General features: G+C 42.0%; 1 protein-coding gene across 4 annotated transcripts; it reads right to left on the bottom strand.

Annotated features, from left to right (window-relative positions):
- Positions 1–1,407: 1,407 nt before the first annotated feature.
- LOC117404629 (protein FAM110A-like) lies at positions 1,408–18,072 on the bottom strand. 4 transcript variants are annotated; one of them, XM_058990829.1, is made up of 2 exons: positions 17,682–18,072; positions 1,408–5,039 (listed from the first exon to the last, which is right to left on the bottom strand). In XM_058990829.1, exon 2 carries the CDS (start codon positions 4,737–4,739, stop codon positions 3,687–3,689), a length of 1,053 nt encoding a protein of 350 aa, XP_058846812.1. In that variant the 5' UTR covers positions 4,740–5,039; positions 17,682–18,072; the 3' UTR covers positions 1,408–3,686. The 4 variants fall into 4 exon arrangements, with proteins under 4 accessions (XP_058846812.1, XP_058846810.1, XP_058846811.1 ...); XM_058990827.1 differs by having other exon boundaries at positions 17,686–18,072; XM_058990828.1 differs by lacking the exon at positions 17,682–18,072 and adding an exon at positions 17,201–17,416.
- Positions 18,073–18,864: the final 792 nt, after the last annotated feature.

Genomic DNA, 18,864 nt, shown 5'->3' with positions numbered 1-18,864 from the left:
GAAGAGTGGGAATTCCGTTCCCATGGGGGTTGATGTTAGATTAGGGATTCCCCCATCTGTCCTGCACACTTAAGCAGCTTTAGATGTGTGTGTGGTTTGTTTTCTGCCATCTAGTCTTCTGTTGCAATCCAATCTTTATATGCGTGTGCACATGTGTGTTTGTCGATCTCCCTCACTGATGAAGGCCATCACCTATTTTATGGTGTATGTATAATAAACTGTATACAATGGATCACACCAGCATCGCAGTGTAATCCATTTCCATCAGTGGTTTTAAACACAATGGCACCCCCTCATTGCACAACAGTCATGCCTGATAAGACAGCCTCGATCTGGGTTTAAAACCCAGGTGTTGCACCACATGCCCTGACGCTTCAGAGCCAGCATGCTTTAGGACAGATAGTGGTTCATTCTTGCAACACAATATCATTCAATCTGATTTGATAAGCTGCATTGGTAAAACCCATTCCGCTCCACCAGCATGTTTAAAATAAATAATTCACACAAATACATCAGATATCATTTTTAAGGAATGCAGTGCTCGTTTATTTTTGTCTTCTCGAAAAAAACATAAATATGTACAAAAAAAAAATGAGTTAAAAAAGGTACAGGTGCAGTTCAAGTTCAGGACTCTTGTTTCTTTCTTTTCTTCACCTTTGTGTTGTTGCAATAGGAGGGGGGTTTGCATGGGGAAAGGACACACACAAACAGCAAGCAGTCTTTGTGTTGCAGGTACAGGCAGTACTCATACAGCACACAACACATTGTGCTTCCTGGGTGCCGGTTACACAAATACAGCAAAACTGCAAACACAGAAGAGGAGAGACGCAGTTGTTGTGAAGCATCAGCTGGGCGAAGTGGTTGTGCAGCAACTGGCAGCACGTTATACCATTCAGTACCCCTGGCACTGGCCATGCCTGGAAGAGCTTTAGCAGCAGAAATAAATTCCATTCCAACAGACCCCATGTCTCTCGAACAATACAATCATTTAACATAAGAATTTGGTTACTTAATATCAACTGTACAAAGGGGTTACTTTTATTGTTCAGTGGAATACTGCCAGATACAATTGTTGCAAACTGATTGCAATAAACAAAGCCGCATTCGTCTTTGTGATAATCCAATCTAAACACATCTGCAATCTCCAGCAGCAGAACCCTCCTACCAGTATTCCTTCATAGATCAATATTATCTTATTTTGTATGTGATCTTATTCACAATACACAGAATCTTCCTTCTTTTATGATTAGATATGTTGTTTTTTTTCACCCAGGGTTAAACAGATTTGTTTGGAAACTCTGGGAGTAGGGTTGGCATTGATCAGTGGCAGTTTTATTCTAAGTTTTCCTGTATATTGTTTTGTTGAAGAAGTTGTTCCACACAATGAGACACTCAAACACATCGAAATGAATGACATCAGATTTACTTCATACTACATTGAATTTTGAACCAACGAATTCAAGTATTGCACAAGAAAAAAAAAAAAAGGATAGGATCAACAAAAACAGAGTAAATAAAAACAGCTGGCATAGGACAGTAGATAGTTAAACCTGATCATGTCTGTACTATTAAGATAAACATGCCAGCTGTTTATTCACCAATAGGTCTAAATATTCGTTGTGCAAAAGACATTTAAAATATGCACCGTCACATTTTCACAGCCTTTATCTGATTTGCATTATAAAATCAATGGTATTTACAACTGAAAATAAATAAATAAATACATAATAATAATAATAATAATAATAAATAATAATAATAATAATAATAATAATAATAATAATCATCTCGAGATTTCTTAAATCAACGGATTGGATTTCATCACAATCCCGCTCCACTGACAGCGTGCAGTGCAGCATCAGTAAGTTTGCAGGTAGTGCAGGATTGGAAGATCTTACAACTACACCACTTTGGTTTTGTGTCTGTTTAAACTGCGTCCTGATAAAGTGCTGATGAAAACCAGACAGTGCATATTCTATACAGTGCATTTACCCTGTAGAGTCAATTCACCCCATCCTAATAAAACAATATACACACAAGGGTATTCACATTGTTCTGGATTAAACAAACACAGCTAGTAATCACAGAGGAGCCCAACACATCTTCAGCAGCAGACCCAGGCTGCCTTTTAAGCAAAACAGAGCATGCAGAAACTACAGACTTTTTTTAAAAAACCAGAAGCAGGATGTACCGTATTCATTTTACATTTGTCCCAAGCCAGAAAAAGACCAAACAAAATTACAATAAATCAGTCGTCTATCGTCTCTCCAAAAAAACAAATGTGCATTTGCATCAGCTGCTGTTAACTGGGTTAGACTGGTATGGGTGTGGGGGGGTGTGGGTGTGGGTGTGTGGGGGGTGTGGGTGTGGGTGTGGGGGGGTTGCATTACACTGAGAATCTGCAAAACAAATAGCCACTCATTGTGACCCATTAAAAAGCCACTGTTCCATGCAAAGGATAGTCATGCAATGGACAGGACAGCATCCTTTAATGGATTAAATACTTCAGATTTGTCACAAATGCACACTATACTGTATACACACACAAACAATCTATGCTTAAAATCGCTTCTGTTTCTAAACAGAACAAAAAATAATTTCTGCCCAACACCTTTGAGTCCTTACTGATACCTGCAACAACTTTTACTCATCTTGAAAACTTCATCCCCTTTATCTTCCCAGCTAATGGGTCTGACCCATTGAATCTGTGTTTCACACCCAGTTTACAGTGAGATCTCCACAGAGCCTCTCCTCTCCGGTTCAATGTTTAACACTAGCGGCTTGATCACTCCCTCATACACACACAGACTGCCTGACATACGACACCTTCACAAAACCCCCTCAGCACTTACATTTACCACCTGTTTATCACAACGAAACAGACAACTCAAAGCTTCAACCACTTTGCCAAAAACGTAGCCAGATAAATAGAACACAGTGGAATGCAACCCCATTAGAAAGTTAGTAGCTTTATTTTAAAAGTACCACAGAAAGCCCTGTAGAGTTCCATGATAAACCACACACACACACACACACACACACACACACACACACACACACACACACACACACACACACACACACACAGAGAACAGTGTAACATGACCAATTGAGATACCTGGGGATCAGGCCAGGAGGAACGAGGCTTGTTAAACTGAATTTAATATTAAGCCCTTATTTCACAGCGATTATGAAAATGTCCTTTTTTTTCCTTTGTATTTTCAAACTTTATTTTCATAACAAACTTTAAATAAATGTCAATACACATGTCAATCATAGTATTAGCCTTTCACCCCTCCCTAAGCAAACCATTTTCTTTACTCTCTTACCTTAAAGACATCAGGCTTTACAAGCAGCATTAAGCTTACACTTTGGCACAGAGCCCTGTTTGAACAGAAGGGCAGCTTCTCAATATTTAAGCTTTTCAGTTACAGTTTAACCTGACCTTTCTTCCACGCCAGTTGCCCTAGTGTTACAGCTTCATTCATGGTTTACTTTCTTTTTTCAGCTCTCAGTTTGTCCTTAAAATATGCCTAAAAGCACAACAAGAATGGTTCTCATAAAACAAAAAACAACAGAAAAAGCGAACTGCACTGCAGCTTGGAATCTCGCGAGTGTCTCTGGTTATGAAATATTGAAAGCACAGTCAGGCACTAAACAAGTCTCTGTCTCCGGCAGCAGCAGGGCTACACGTTGGACACCTTCTGTGTCTCCCACGCTTGGCGGATGCCATAGAGCCACTTGATGACGCGGGCGTTCCTCTCGATGATGGAGATGCCGTAGGGCTCGCGCTCGCTGGCTCTCTCCTCGGTCTGGCAGCTCTGCTCCGAGCTGGGCGTGCTGACGCTGGGGAGCTTGATGGAGACGATGTCGGAGCTGGCCCGGGCGAAGCGCTCCACGCCGATGCTCTCAATCTCCATGGGGTCCAGGCCGCAGTAGTTGAAGAAGCGCTCCAAGTCGGCGGTGGCCCGCGAGTAGCGGTCACTCAGGTCTGATTTGGAGCGATGCAAGGAGGGGTGTCCCCTTTTGGAACTCCTGGAACTGGTGGAGGAAATCCTGGTGTAGGCTGGGGAGGAGGGTGGGATAAGGTTGCAGACGCGAGGAGCGGTTTGTCGAACAAACTGCTGCTGCTGCTGCTGTTGCTGCCGCTGCTGCTTAGGATGCTGCTGCACCGCGTTGGGCCGCACGTCGACCCTCCGCACAGTCACTGAATTCGGAGACACCTTGGACAGGTTGCTGTAGCCGCCGGAGAGCTTGGCTTGTCCGTCTGGCTGTTTCTCCCACGTAGCATTCACCCTCGGCGAGGAGCCCCCCGTCTCTGTTTTGGGGGACGGCGATGAGGACAGGGGGCTGTCGCAGATGTTGATGAGGTTGTTAAGGATGTCGATGTTCAGGGCCCCCCTCCGGCCGCAGCCCTCGCCTCTCCGGAGGCCCAGGGGGATCTTGCGGGTGGGGGTGTTGATGGTGCGCAGGACCCCGGGGGACATCAGAGCCTTCTTGATCAGGGGCGGCTTCACCGGCTCCTGCTTGGTGCTGGCGACCTGCTGGCTCTTCACGTACTTGGCCTTGTCAGCCTCCAGTCTCTCCACGGCGCTCAGCTTTTTGGAGTTGGGCTCCAGCTGCCTGCGGAAGTACTCGGGCCCCTTGTTGAGGATCCGGAAAGGCATGGCGGAGGTGAAGGTTGCTCCGCACGACACTTGTTTAACCATTCTGTCTGCGTACAAAGTTTCAACGGGCATACTGAGGAAAACGACAAGTTTTATTTGTTTGTCTTCCCTTATTTTCTTATTCTGTGCAGCTTTTGCCTTATTCACAAAACACCCACTGGACTGTGGCAGGGGTCACATTCCATATCCGCTCGTCTCAATAGGCAAGGCACCAAAGGTTAACACAGCAGACCCTGAACAACAGAGAACCTGCTTTAAAAAAGAATTCCCAAAAACCGGCTTAGTGGGACGCACTGCCTTCCCTTTCGCTGGAGTGCTCTGGAAAACATGCAGTGTTCACAGAGCTCTTGTCTTGCAAGTTACTCCTGGGTTCTGAAAGATATCAAGATAAAAAAAAAAAATCCTGTTAAGTTTTAACACTTGCTTTTCACACCCACAGCACAACATCAACAACAAAAGCACAGCACAATACTATCCTTTAGAGAAGGCAGGAGTGTTTAATATTTGATACAGGCCACTCCCACCTCTCCAGTCCTTCCAGATGCTTCAGATCACCAGCCAATCCCAGAAGAACAAAGGGCTTCCAAAAGTGGGAGGCAACCCACTCATTGGCCACAGAAAAAAAGCGCTCTGGCCAATAAACTGCCACTGCTACTCCTCCCATTGACTAAACACTCCCACGGAATTTACATTCAAATGAATTCCTGTTAGAGAAGGGGGAGGGAGAAATGAAGGCTGTAGGTAGACTTTCATCTTCAATCATATAATAAAATGGACTGCAATCTGCACAACCCTTGTACACAGTCTGGTAGCCAGTTAATACAATAATCTGCCAGATAAACTAGGGCAGTCCCACACGCGTGGCGACCCAATCCTGCAAACGCTTCAGAACAAGCAGACGGACTCTAATCCTCCATACTGCAAATGATACTGTACCCTCAGCTCAAATGATACTGTACCCTCAGATAGAAAGCATTGCCTACAAATCAGCAGGGAGTGTATTAAAACAGCAATGTTATTCTGCAAACAGACACCAACAACTCATTTTAACCCTCAGTATAATGCAATCCATGTTGCATTTACAAGCAGTGATTGCATCAGCCCAGCTATTTTGTTTTGCTTGTTCATTTTGGTTTTTTTAATGTCGTTCCTCTTAAGAGATTTCCCCACTAGGACCGGTTCTTTCCAGTCCTGTGTTGTTCAGTTTTAATTATTTTTTTCAGTTAAAGATTAAGGAAATACTTTTAATACGTTAAGACAAAGTGGCAAAACTCATAAAACCTGCAGGACAAAAAACCATGAACTTCTCTGCATGCAAACATGAAGGGGGAAGAAGTTCATGCAATCAAACACAATGAATTTGCAGGGATATGGAATTGATTTTGATTGAATCATCATCATCTACAGTTCTCCAATTCTTGCATTCTTATCACAAAGTTAATTCCTTTTGTTTGGTCTTCACAAAGCTTTAATGACCAGCTCCCTTTTAAGCAGAGATCAAATGGCCAAAAAATCGTGGATTACACAAAACATGTTTATTTCCAGCTTACTTCCTAAAATATCACATTTCAGCATGCAGACAGTTCCTTTTCTTTTCTAACACCTGTACTGTACAGAAGCTGCAAAAAATTCAAAAGATCAGTCTAGAACAGTTGTAAGGCGATAGCCTCTGTGGAGACATAACAAAAATAAATAAATAAATAAATAGATTTGCTGCCTGCATCCCTAAAATAGCAACAATTTCTTTATTTGACTTCCTCATATACAAGAACACACCACACACATATAAATGTTTAATGCTGGCCTAGGTCATGCGCACAGCACCGTTCGATTAGCTTACTGCTTTGCACATTGGTACAGCACCAGCCGGGCAGACGCCTTGGTCTTACACACAGACCGACATTTCTACCACTGCAAAAACATTCAGTGAACAAGACTGCCTGTGTACCGCTCTCCCTGAGGCAAGGCTAAGCTATTAGAACGGGACCCCCTACTCGAAAGCAAAAAAAAAAAAAAAAGAAATCAATGCAATCGTTCTTCTTACTTTAAAGGCAAAGAACACCTCTCTCTCGTAGCCACCGAGTGTGTGTGTGTGTGTATATATATATATATATATATATATATATATATATATATATATATATATATATATAATGCTCTGAAAAGGCTGAGTTTCTCAAGTTACTTAAGTTCCCATTATCAGCTCTTTGACATCACCCTAGCAATCCCTTTGTATTTCAAATCATAACCTAAACAGTGAATAGAAACATAATCCCAATATGAAGCCAAAAAGCAAGACCTGGCTCCAGGCTACCTCAACAATATTGTACAAACTTGCTCAATTGTTTAACAAAAGGTATTCAGCTATAGCTTAAAATCAAGCAGCTATCAAAAGGACATTGTATTGCCCACGACTGGAGACGATTGCACAAAGTAGCAGATAAAAAGAAATCTGCTTTTCAGTTTGAAGTCCCTCCTCTCCCAGCGCACACACAATTTAAACATGACGTACAACAGACAGAAAAGGTCCGAGAGTCGACTTTTGATTTTAGCTTCTGACTCAATCATACCAAACAGGCATTAAATGACTTAAGGGGAGGGAACCGCTCCACAACCTCCAACCACCTCAAAAATCACCAGACCGAGGGCTACAATGAACCAGGAAAGCAGCTGGCAGTCCCCTAGCTGCCCAGCAGAGGTCACTAGATCCTTCAACTGATGGCCAGGCAGGTGCTTTTAATACTGGGGCTGGCTTGCGATGCAAATCCAGCATTGGAGGATCATTCCAACAGGTTTACTAGGTGTAATTAAATGATGAAGTAGAGCTACGTTTGGACCTGGTTAGAGGTTTAACTGGTTCATCATGGACATGGTTAGAGACCTGGACAAGCAGGGCGAAGGGTGCTTAACCCAGCTCCACTGTATCAGGTAATAAAGTCAGGGGAGTTTACCTGCATAACCAGTGAACCAACTGCAGCTGGGAACCTTCAGGAAATCACTAGCAAAGCCTCAGATTTAACCTGGCGTAGAAATGTATAAACCACACTTGCAGCAGTTCATGTTACAGGTCCAGTCCGATGGACAAGCTCACCATGGCCAGATCCAGCTTGTGAACCTGGTCAGCTCTATCAAGGTTTATTAAAGGTCATTTATCACCCTGTTGGTAACTGCCTTAAAAGAAAGTATTGCTGCCTTGCATACCTGACAGGATCTGCTTTCCTTGAGCAGTGTCTGCTTTGTAAATTAGGATGCATACAAGGTTACTGTCAAAATTCTCAGCCCCACACCGATGTGAACATGTCAAGAATCAGGGAAACTGCACCATATTATAGCAGCTCTGCCCAAGGCTTTCCATAAGTGACATTTACAAACTTTCGAATTGACTTGAAATATTAACCAGGTGCTTTAGTTTCCTAAAGCAATAAAAGAAAAGCAGTTAGAAACTGCCCAGCTTCAAGGTCAGGACACCTGGCAAAAAACTTAGCAGCAAGAGACTGGCGGAGCGCTCTGATGCACGTTGCAGAGTGCACGGCTTATCTACACAGAGACTCTGCTGGCCTGTTAAAAGAAAAAAGCACCAAAGTCCAAAGTATCCAAACTGTGGAGATAAGAGAAGTGTTATTGCTAAAGCGTGTGCAGTACTTTTTCACATTCTGATTTCAGTACAAAGTCTCATGGCATTTTCAGCTTGATCTAGTCTGGTCTCTTGGAAAGTTAGGTGCTTAAAAACATCTAGGCTACTTAATTCAAAAGGACGAGCAGAAAAAGTGTTTAATAAAATGTACCACAGCCCAGAAGCAGTTTCCAAAAAGCTGCCACTGTAACCAATAACTGTTTGCAGCTTACTGTAGTCCAATAACTTAAGAGACAACTGAAAATACAGACACACACATATCACACACACACACTCTTACTAACAAATTAAAAGTTAAATATAATTGAAAAATTACATGTTTTACAGAATAATTCTGATTTTTTTGTTTGTTTTGTTTTTTAAATAATTGCATTCTAACGTACATATCGATTCTCACCCAGCCACAACTGGCAGAAACAGACCCAGGACACAGCGATTGCGAGTATTCTGCTACTTTCACTGATTAAATGTATTTCTTTGCCGGTCGTCCCAGAATTGATTCTGTACCAAGCCCCTTCTAATCAGCTCTTAAGTTCGGTTTGATCATGCATGTCCACACATGTTTTAAAAGGAACCTCCATGACTGTTTTGCTTAGTGGAAGCGCAGTATAAACAAGAGAGAGAAAGAACACAGGGAAGCTACCGTACTAAACGCTGCATGGCTGTTTGTCAAAGCTTTTTACTGCAGAGTCCTGTACATTCCTCATTACTCACAAAAGCAGAGAAACACCTGTTAGTTACAAAACTAGAAACCCACACAGCAGGGATTGTATGCAAGGCAGTTTAAATAGTTACGTTTGCTCTCACTTTGTAACTAATTGTTTTACCTTTTGTAGTAATTTACACTTTAAAAACAATCAGTCTTAAATTCAACACTGAAATGTTACTTACAGTTTTAGGAAGTCCAGCACAGTACAGTGTAAACTCCAGAACCCAATGCTAGTGTTTTTCCTGCTAGCAGACTCTGACTGACTGTCTGCAGGGTGTTCAAGAGGATCATTAGTGTGAAATGATCCTCCGCCCAAAATGATTCAGGAAGAAGCACTCAGCCAGGAAATTCATTCCGAGTCACATGGCGGCATACCAAGGGGTACCTGTAAATAACGTGAGACTGTGACACCCCACCCCCCACCACCGGCTTAAGCTTCTGGAATTCCACAATTTCAGCATAACCTTATTAAATGCCCCCCAGATAAAGTTTTTTGTAATTTTTTTTTTTATCAGCTGTGCAATAAGCACTGTGGTATGCTCTTCATCTCCAGCTTTCAAAAATGGACACATTGACTTGGAGCCTGCTGCAAAAATTATTATACTAAATGTTTATCTTTTTTTGTTTTGTTTTTAAAGCCCTGGATGTCATTTTGTTAACTGGTTACCGGACCATTTCTAACTCTCTCATGCCCCCCCCAAAGGATTTCCTCGTTTTCACTGCACATGGTGTGCATTACCAGTACATTAAAGGGTTTGGTATCCATCATATTGTAACACTCCCAATGAAGAAAATAAAACTTCAGAACTAACTGGAAACCAGTCCCCGATCTCTGCAATAGATTTCTATACAGTACGTGCTGCATGGTGAACAGCCGAGGCTTGTTCATTCATTCAGCATCGCCCACAGCAAGCCAGCGACCAGAGGACCGTTTGGATAACAAAGTCGTTCGCAAAAATCAAAAAGTGGGATTCATTTTTGCTCGTCGCTTGCCACTTTCTATTGCATCTACAAGACTGGCACCAGAGAGCATACCAGCTCAGGTCCCTGCCTCGCCTACTGGAGCACAAACACGTCTCTGGTATCAGCCTGAAAGCACTTGCGTTTGTTACAAATCAAGACGGGGATACAGTATCTTCTCTTCAAAATATGCAATTAACTCCACCCTTTATTATTGCAAGGCTGTGGGATAAATCCACCCTTTGATCCAGCTTACACATATTCTATTAAACACATGCCTTCACAAGAACACACACACACACACACCTTATTACAAAAAGTACTGGAATCTCAATGCCAGATACACCCACAATGTGGACTATTGCATATTTGGGGGAGTGGGGGTTACTTAAGGTAGAGCTAGTTTTTTGATAAATAAATCTCGTTTTGATCTCAATTGTATTTAGCCAACATGATTTTGGAAGCAGTTTAAAACTTTGGTACTGCAATAATAATAATAATTATAATAATCTCTTTAAGGCTCGATTAGTTTGTATTTTTCCACACAAATATCAGGTTTAAAGAAGTGACATCTCTTACAACATGCATTTGCCTAAATACGGATTTGTTAAACACAGATCAAAAGGGCTGTCCCCTAGGCAGACAGTTTGTTATTTACATACAGCAAGCACCTGCAGAGTTTCAGTACGCCTTTAAAACAAATACATGCCTCCGCTCCCGATTATCTGAACAGGACGCAGCCGTGTTAGGGTAGCAGTGCGAAAGCAGATGCAGGCTGCGGAATAATAAAACCTGCACAACAACGCAGACCCTGAAAAGAAGGCTGCTTTATTATTTCAGGGCTTGTTTTGTGGTTTCACTTTTTCTTCTTTGCCCTCATTTGTATTGAAGCAAACAGAATAGACCTCTTTTTATGAAACAGGAAATAACCCTGAACACAAAATTCTGGTTACACTGGTAATCCACTGAAAAATGCCTGCAGCTCATGCAAAAACACAAACCAACCTGGCTCTGTCAGTGGCTGATCGCTTTTTACCAAATGGAACAAGGGCTGCTGCTAATTACCAAGCCGGACAGCTTAGATACAACACAGGAGTGCAATAAGAGAGGGATTCTCTCACTAAACGAGTCAGGGCGATCACCCCTGCTGCAGTGGCAGTGTATTAATTCAATACATGCAAAGCTGATTAGTAGCTCCTCCAACCGTTTCCAGTTCGAGCTCTGAATCAATCCATGTGTGCGGGGAAAGCGGAAAGCTAAAGAGACTGACAAGACAAATCAAACTTTAATCCGAAGCCTGCCTGTGGCTTTCAGGGAGGAATGTTCATTAGGAGGTAGAAGGCCCTTTGGCAATCAACTGCCATATGGTGTGTAAGCTTGGGCAGAACTACCGCCTAGGCATCACAGAAGAACCGCCACACACACACACGTTGCGTTCACAGCATCTCCATTACCTAAAAGTGCCCTGTGATATCCTTTTTCCCCCCGAACACAATCAGGGCTGTTTTCAAACCCTTTCTTTACATGTTCCAAGTCACTAATTAGAAGTCATGCAACCCAAGCCTGTTATAAATGATTCACAGCAGCTGTGAATAACCAGGAGAGCTTCTCAGGTTAGCAGCCACGTATCTAGGGCTGTAATGATTCACTGTGCGTCGGTGAATCGTAATACTTTCTTTCCATGATATATTGTATTATAATAGGAGTATGCATAGTTTGCATCGCGATACAAGACCAAAAGCCCAACAGAGCTCCATCACCAAATGATTCTTGAATGAATAATTGTGTTTTATAGTTGCTATGGATACATACTCCCATCTTATTAATTTTTTTGTCTTAACAAAATGTTCATCATTAAATGACTGTGCATCACAGAAGTAGCCAATCACATGCATTGTAATACAGCGTGCATTGCGTCCTGCACATCGCAATACGAATCATGAGATCCGTGTACCGTTACACCCCGACTAGTATCCCCAGAATCCTTCACAATCCAGAGACAAGAGAGGGGGGTTGTTGAAATCACATTGCCGGCTTCGGTGGGCGTTTCGTTTTCCAGAAACAGATCCCAAGAAAGCTTGTAGCTCTAATATTGCAGCTCATATTAAGCTGTGCTCAGCTGCAATACTAAACCAAAAGACAAAACAAATCCCTGCAAAGACACACCTGTCACTGGGAGTCTGAATTATTTGAAGCAGGACCCCCAGGGCACTGGACTGTCCTAACCCGATTGTACATTAAAACAATACTGTACAGGGTCCTGACCTCTGCCATCGCAAACAAAAGGCACAGCACAGCACAGGTGTCCTTTAATTGGTTTCTTTTTAAATACAACGCATTTAAAGCTATGGAAACCCCAAACGACTTGGTGATTGAGTAGTTCATGACAGAAGTCAGCGATACACTTGGAAAGCAACAGGCAATTACTATAATAAAATCGGCAATATAATTTGCTACAGTTTGCATTTTTGTCCATTAGTAAACATGAATCAGCTCAGAGGGGGTTTGAATCATACAGCAGGAAGGAATACAGCCTTTCTAAGTGTCAGCAGTTTCTAATAACATCATGGATCTCTCCTCCCGCCTGCCCTCTCTTCAGTACAGTGCATCATTCAACCCACATGTACACTGTACGTAACCCTCCTGATTGCACGCTGTCCAGAGCTGGCACCACAAGCAGGATCACGATGAATAAGTCAAGCAACGACGAAAGCAGATTAGGGCATGTGCTGCTCATGGAGCATATGCACAGGGCCCTGGGGTACCTCTCCTCCTGCACACCCCCAGCCTCCCAACGGGTAAAAGGCCTGCCATCTCTCCACTGCCAAGACATCTCAGAAGAATTACTGGAATGAGACGCTCACTGGACCTAGCAGAAATCGTTCCCTCCAGAGGCACAGTTAAGGGGTGCAATTGGGGAAGATAACGTTTTTCTTCCCCCGACACATGGCGTCTTCCTTCAGTGATGATTCTTACACAGCACCTGCCCTACCCCATATTCATCCACCCCCCCCGGACCCACTCCTCTCCCATTTAACTGGAGTTACTGTTGTCTTTCAAAATCAATGGCTTTCCTTTGTCTCTGATTGACACAAGAGGGGATCTTGGCTTGAAGTGAAAGCCCACAACACTCAATGAGATCACCAAGTACTCACTGAAAATAATAGCACTAGTGATAAAAAAAAAACAAGTTGCACAAATTAATGAACCATCAAGCAAGTGACAAGCCAACATCTGCAGTGCGTAGGAAACACAACAATTCAAATGAACAGACTGGAGTCTGTTTACATGCCCGCTGGAGAGTAAACAGTACTGACACTAGGTTTGAAGGACTTCCAAACAGCCCTGTCACTGCTCTGGGGCGATTTCTATAGTGTTAACAAAACCCATTAAATATATGTTGAAGACATTAAGAAAGACTTCCAGTGGAAACAATGCCATTGACGGTATTATGGGTTAGGTTTTAGGGTTTATTTTATGAAAGGACTCCACTGTAACTTATTTAGTTAACTTATTTCTATATATAACTTTATATAAATGTATGCATAATGCCAACATCATTAAACTGTTCAACCTGAAAGCTCAATATTTATACTGACAAGGGTCAATTCAGCACATTGACTTTTTAAATGAAGATTCTCCAAGCAGCAGCCTACTGTAGATACAGTAGCTGCCTGTACTGTTGGTGAGCACTACATCTACTAAAGTGTGCCCTAAAACAGTCAACCCACAGTATAGCCTTAGGGAACTGGTTTTAAGAGTTTGCCGACAAACATCTGGTCTCCAAACATCATGAAGAGTTTAAAAACCCTTAGTCTACTGAAGGTCTTCATGCATTTTATTATTTATTTATTTTAGGCACTACAGTAAGTCTAATAGAAAGATGACATGCCAAACCTCAATGCAAATACATTCCACCCCCCACTGCCCCAGATCAAAGGGTACAAACAGTATCAGCAGTAACATTAGAGCCTCAGCTGCAAGCGAGGCAGATCACAAGACGTGCCGTTACTTATAGAACTGCTGACACGGCCGCTTTTAAAAAAGAAAAAACAAGCACACAGTCCATCCTGCACAGAACATCAGTCTGTAGAGTTCGAGAAAAAAAATATGCATTATAAAATAAGACACATGGATAGAACACTTCACATGGCACAATTCTGCACACAGTGACTGAAGGGGAATACGCGACTGCTGGGCATTTGCAATGGTTCACTTCTTTAGTGGACCTGTAGAACATGAAACCCATCTCAGATCCTGATCGTGGGCAGTGAGGAGCGTCCTTGATTGAGCACGTGTCAAACACTCAACATGCAGCTCCCCAACTCCATTTCCAGGGGTGCCTCACTTACACCACAGTGTAGTGATCATCATCCAGCCCTGGTCTGGTCTGGAAAGCCAAGCAGCAGAGGCACTGACGAATGTGAATCCAAAGCTGGGATAGAAAAGGCACATACTGTACAACCTGCTATTTGTGTTAACCAAGAAAAGAAAAGCTTTATAAAGTTAGTCAGTCCCCACCTGTTGCACCAGTACAGTGAATCTTCAGTACCTGCACCGTTTCTGTGCCAAGCACCTCGACACAATGAAGTGTGAAACTCTCTCCTCGCCCATTTAATCCCAGACCGCCCCTTACATCACCACCGGGCACACGTTTCAGGGCAATGCTGCTCAGTACAAGTCTTGGCAGGCACTGGAGTTTGCAATGTTTTTTTATTTCAGCCTGTTCCTGGATGTCAACACAGTATATTTTTTATACCCGTATTAATCTTTTGCTGCAATGACGGCACAACATTGTTTAAAATATCACAAAACAACAAATAGACCAAATTTTAAAATAAATAAATAAATAAATGCTTTCTATACAGTACAGCATGTTAAAGAGCTGTTTGACACAACAAGTTAATTTCTTACTCAAAATGCTTTACTTAAACACAGCTACAGTACCGGTACAGATGAGGCATGTCTCCTAACGAGAGATTAGAAAGCATTCTTTAAACATCTTTTACAGAAACGGTTGACTTAATTTGCAAAGACTGCTGGTTCACAAACAACATGTACAGCGTCTGCTCTTCTCATTACAAAGTCTATTCCAGCAGACAGATCCCTGAGAGGAGGTCAAACGCAGCCATGAACCCCCCCCCCCACCCCGAAGGCAAGGCCTCAGTCTACTGCTTTCAGCCTAGTTCCACAGTACTTCATCTTTCAACATCAGTGTACTGTGGCACAAGAGTAGACCTGTGGACAGACACAGATACTTGTTGTACAGGTATAGTTCTGGTGCTTTTAAACTAGAACGGACAAGATCCTCACAGCAATACGACACACAGCAATTAGAGGCAGACACATACAAGGAAGCATTAGTAACACTTGATGAACCCATTATATTATTGGTAACGTAACTGTGCATCAATACATGACTAATACCTCTTTTCCCTTTCGACACAGGTAAACTAACAATGCGTCATCTTCCTGCACAACATTGTTCACACAACCCCAGCAGCGTTGCCTTGTCTTCAGCAGCTGGTCTAGATAGGTCCTGGTTTACTGAGAAGTTATTATCCAGTTACAGACTGTAAATTCAGCAAAGAATTACGGACAGATGAAGCAAAGAATGACAATCTAGGAGCCTCACTGTTCGACTGACTTGCTGAACTGCTTTAAAACAGGTTTTTAGTACGTTCCCCTTCCAAGTACAGAACCTAATCTTCTAATGGGAATACCTCCATATTCTTATTAAAACGTCCCAGCTTTACAGAACTACACTTTTGCCCTACTTCACCAAATTGTGGACATCCCGGACAGGCAAAATGTAAGGAATTATATATGGCTGATTTTTGTTCTTGTTTATTTATTTTATTTTTTCAAATGTTATTACATGTATATTGAATTACTAAATTTTGAAAAAGCTAGGCGATCAACCTTAATTGAAGTCTTTCTGTACAGTATGCCATGGATTTTTGATTCAAGTGTTATACCTTAGTCCCAAGGGTTCCATCATCATCATTATTAACTTCATAATAAAATAAAGTGATAAATTCAAGTACAGGTGGTGTTAATGCTAGGGTGGAAATCTGAGGTTTTTCAGAAGCGTCTTCGTAAATCGGCTTCTTCAAATGTCACGGCTTGTATTGTTACAGCAAAGCAAACAGGATGTGCAGTCTATTAGAGATTTACAATGTGTCTGGTGTATTTAAAGCCCACACAGGAGACCGGAAAAGGCTTCCATCAGAAGTGAGACATTCATTACACAACACCGTTAGGCTTCAAATTATGATTAGGTGCTGGCGCAATACAGTAGCTTTTACTGGTCCAGTTTCCCGAAATCCCTGTGTACTCCCAAATCCCATTACTGGAAAGGGAAAACATCCGCAACAAAGGGAAAATCAACACCATCCAAGAGAATATTCCTGTGCATACAGGATTACAGTTTTCAAGACAATGCGACTGCATTGATGCGTCCCACAGCCTTACATAAACAAACCTGAATGGATATTGCACAGGAAATTGTTCATGCAGAATAAGCACGGCGAACGGGAAGGTTCACACAACATTGAATTAACTGTAAGGACTGACGCAGAATAAGGCTGCCGGCACATGGATGCCTATTGGGAGGTTGCATTAAGACAGGGAAAGTTTGTCATGGGGGGGGGGAGAGAGAAACAAACCAAAAACTTGAATAGCAATAAGATTAGAGCATGTTACTATCTTATTTGTCTTTTTGTGAGGCAGGTCTAGAAGTGAATGGTTGTGCAGAAAGACAATGACCTCACAGCATATTAAAGAATCACATTGGATTGGGTTGTACCTGTATATTCTGTGTACAGTAGTACTCTGTGCAGGGATTTTTGAAAGCTGGACGGGGATCGCTATTCAGATATACATGTATATACTGCAGGTTTCTATACCTAGCAGTGGCTCAACCCCTGGTCATGCTTGGGAATGTGCAGACAGAACACTGGAACTGATGACATCACAATTGCCAGGGCCTGTATATAAATGTCATGTTACTAAGGCGAGGGAGCCCGATTGTGCCAGATCCAGGAACGACAGTCAGGGTGCAGGGTTACTTACACATCGTCTTAATATTCTCATATTGCACTAGACTACAAGAAGTGCGGGAGAGTTTTAACAGAAATACATGTTCATAAGAAGAGATCCGCTCCAGGCAGGAAAACGGCGTGCATTATATAACCCTTCCTCTCCTAATTCCCCAGTTGAAGTACATACCTTTTCAGGTTCTATTCAATTGAAGACAGCAAATCACAAAGGGGACGGAGGATAACAATGGCTTTTCATTCGACCAGTGTTAGGCCTATGTCAAGCCTCGAGCAAAACGCAGTGAATTGCAGTGTCTTGCTCATCGTACGTGTCTGCTCTGGTTTGTGCAGTGGAAATGCCTGGGGAACTGGTTACCATGTTTGGAAATGCCAACACGCTAATCATTCTCTCACGGGCTGATCAGATTTAATGCATTCGATTGAGTTTTAATTACCTGTGCAATAATACAATACGCTGGATTTATCAAATGCATCGCAAAATAGCGTTATTTACTGTGTGCAATGACTATTCTCTGCACCTTAGTAGCCTATGCGCAGCACACGTGTTACTTTACACCGTGTATCGCCATAAAACCGAGTATAACGTAATGGCGTGTTTTCAATACAACTAATTAAAAAAAACTAATTTATGTCGTAAAATAACAACTTACTTACCCCGAGGCTGTACACGCTGTCGGACAGCCACGCTAACTCAATACAGATACACGTTTCAAATTCAGCGCGGACGACACCAATGCAGCATTGGAAGAGGGGAAGACCGAATTATGCTGCGCGAATAAACATCTTGTATCCAATCTAATATTAAAATATATATTACTATAGTACAATACTAAGAGAACTATAGTTATTAAAATATATTGAAGCATATTTGGCTATTTTATTGCTAGCTTGATTTTATAAGGAATTATCAACATCGCCTTTTCAAAAAATGGTGCGTTCGAATCGGTGGAATTGGTGAATGTAGAAGTTTGGAAGACGCAAAAAAGCTGTTTCTAGGCAACATGCGGACGTGCTTTTAATCGGTAACGTCCTCATTGTAAATGATCCGGCCAGCTGCCGTGTTTTGACCGCTTTCAGCTTCCAATGGCCTTATTGTAATGGACAGGGAACCAGCGAATCGTATGTGTTGTTATTTTTTGAGCGTCAATAGTGATTGCAAAATTAGTTGCAGACTTTCCACTGGAGCAATTAATTGACCTTCTTGTAACAATTTCTTATTGATGTCTGTTTGTGTTGTAAAAACAAGTTAAAAGAGCATTTGGAACTGGAGTGGTGACACAAAGCGTTATTTCCATTTTTTTTAACCTTATTAAACTTTCTGTCTGCTTTATCCACTTTAACTGTGACTCGGACCCATTGAGGAGAAAAGGCTTTATTTAATTTTTAGAAATTTCAAACAGTTTGTGTGAACTCTATAGAGTTTGATAAGTTGCCCTCTCAAAACTTTGAAAAAAGCATATATATATATGCATTATAAAATGTGTAGATTATGCACACGGTGACTGAAGGGGAGCGCTGTATACTGTCCTGTAATAATGTAATTAACCCATAAAGACAACTCCTTCCAGTGACGTGTTGTGTAAAGTTGACCAGGTGTACAGTCACATTATAACCCTTTTAATAGTATACCAGGGGGATTCCTAGTAAAGAAGGAAGTCTTGCTTGCAAACTGAGGACACGACTACAGTCAGAGTTTACTAACTTGGCTACTATTTTATATCACATATGAAAACGAGCCGTCTGTTTTTTGTTAGGATATTGGCATTCGACTCACATTATTATACCACCATGCAAATATTCAGTACGGAAAAGTGAGTTTAATCATGTCAGATT

This window comes from Acipenser ruthenus, chromosome 18 (assembly GCF_902713425.1).
Source record: "Acipenser ruthenus chromosome 18, fAciRut3.2 maternal haplotype, whole genome shotgun sequence".
Classification (NCBI taxonomy): domain Eukaryota; kingdom Metazoa; phylum Chordata; class Actinopteri; order Acipenseriformes; family Acipenseridae; genus Acipenser; species Acipenser ruthenus.
Note: the sequence above shows the minus strand (reverse complement) of the source record. Positions and strands in the feature narration are given on the sequence as shown.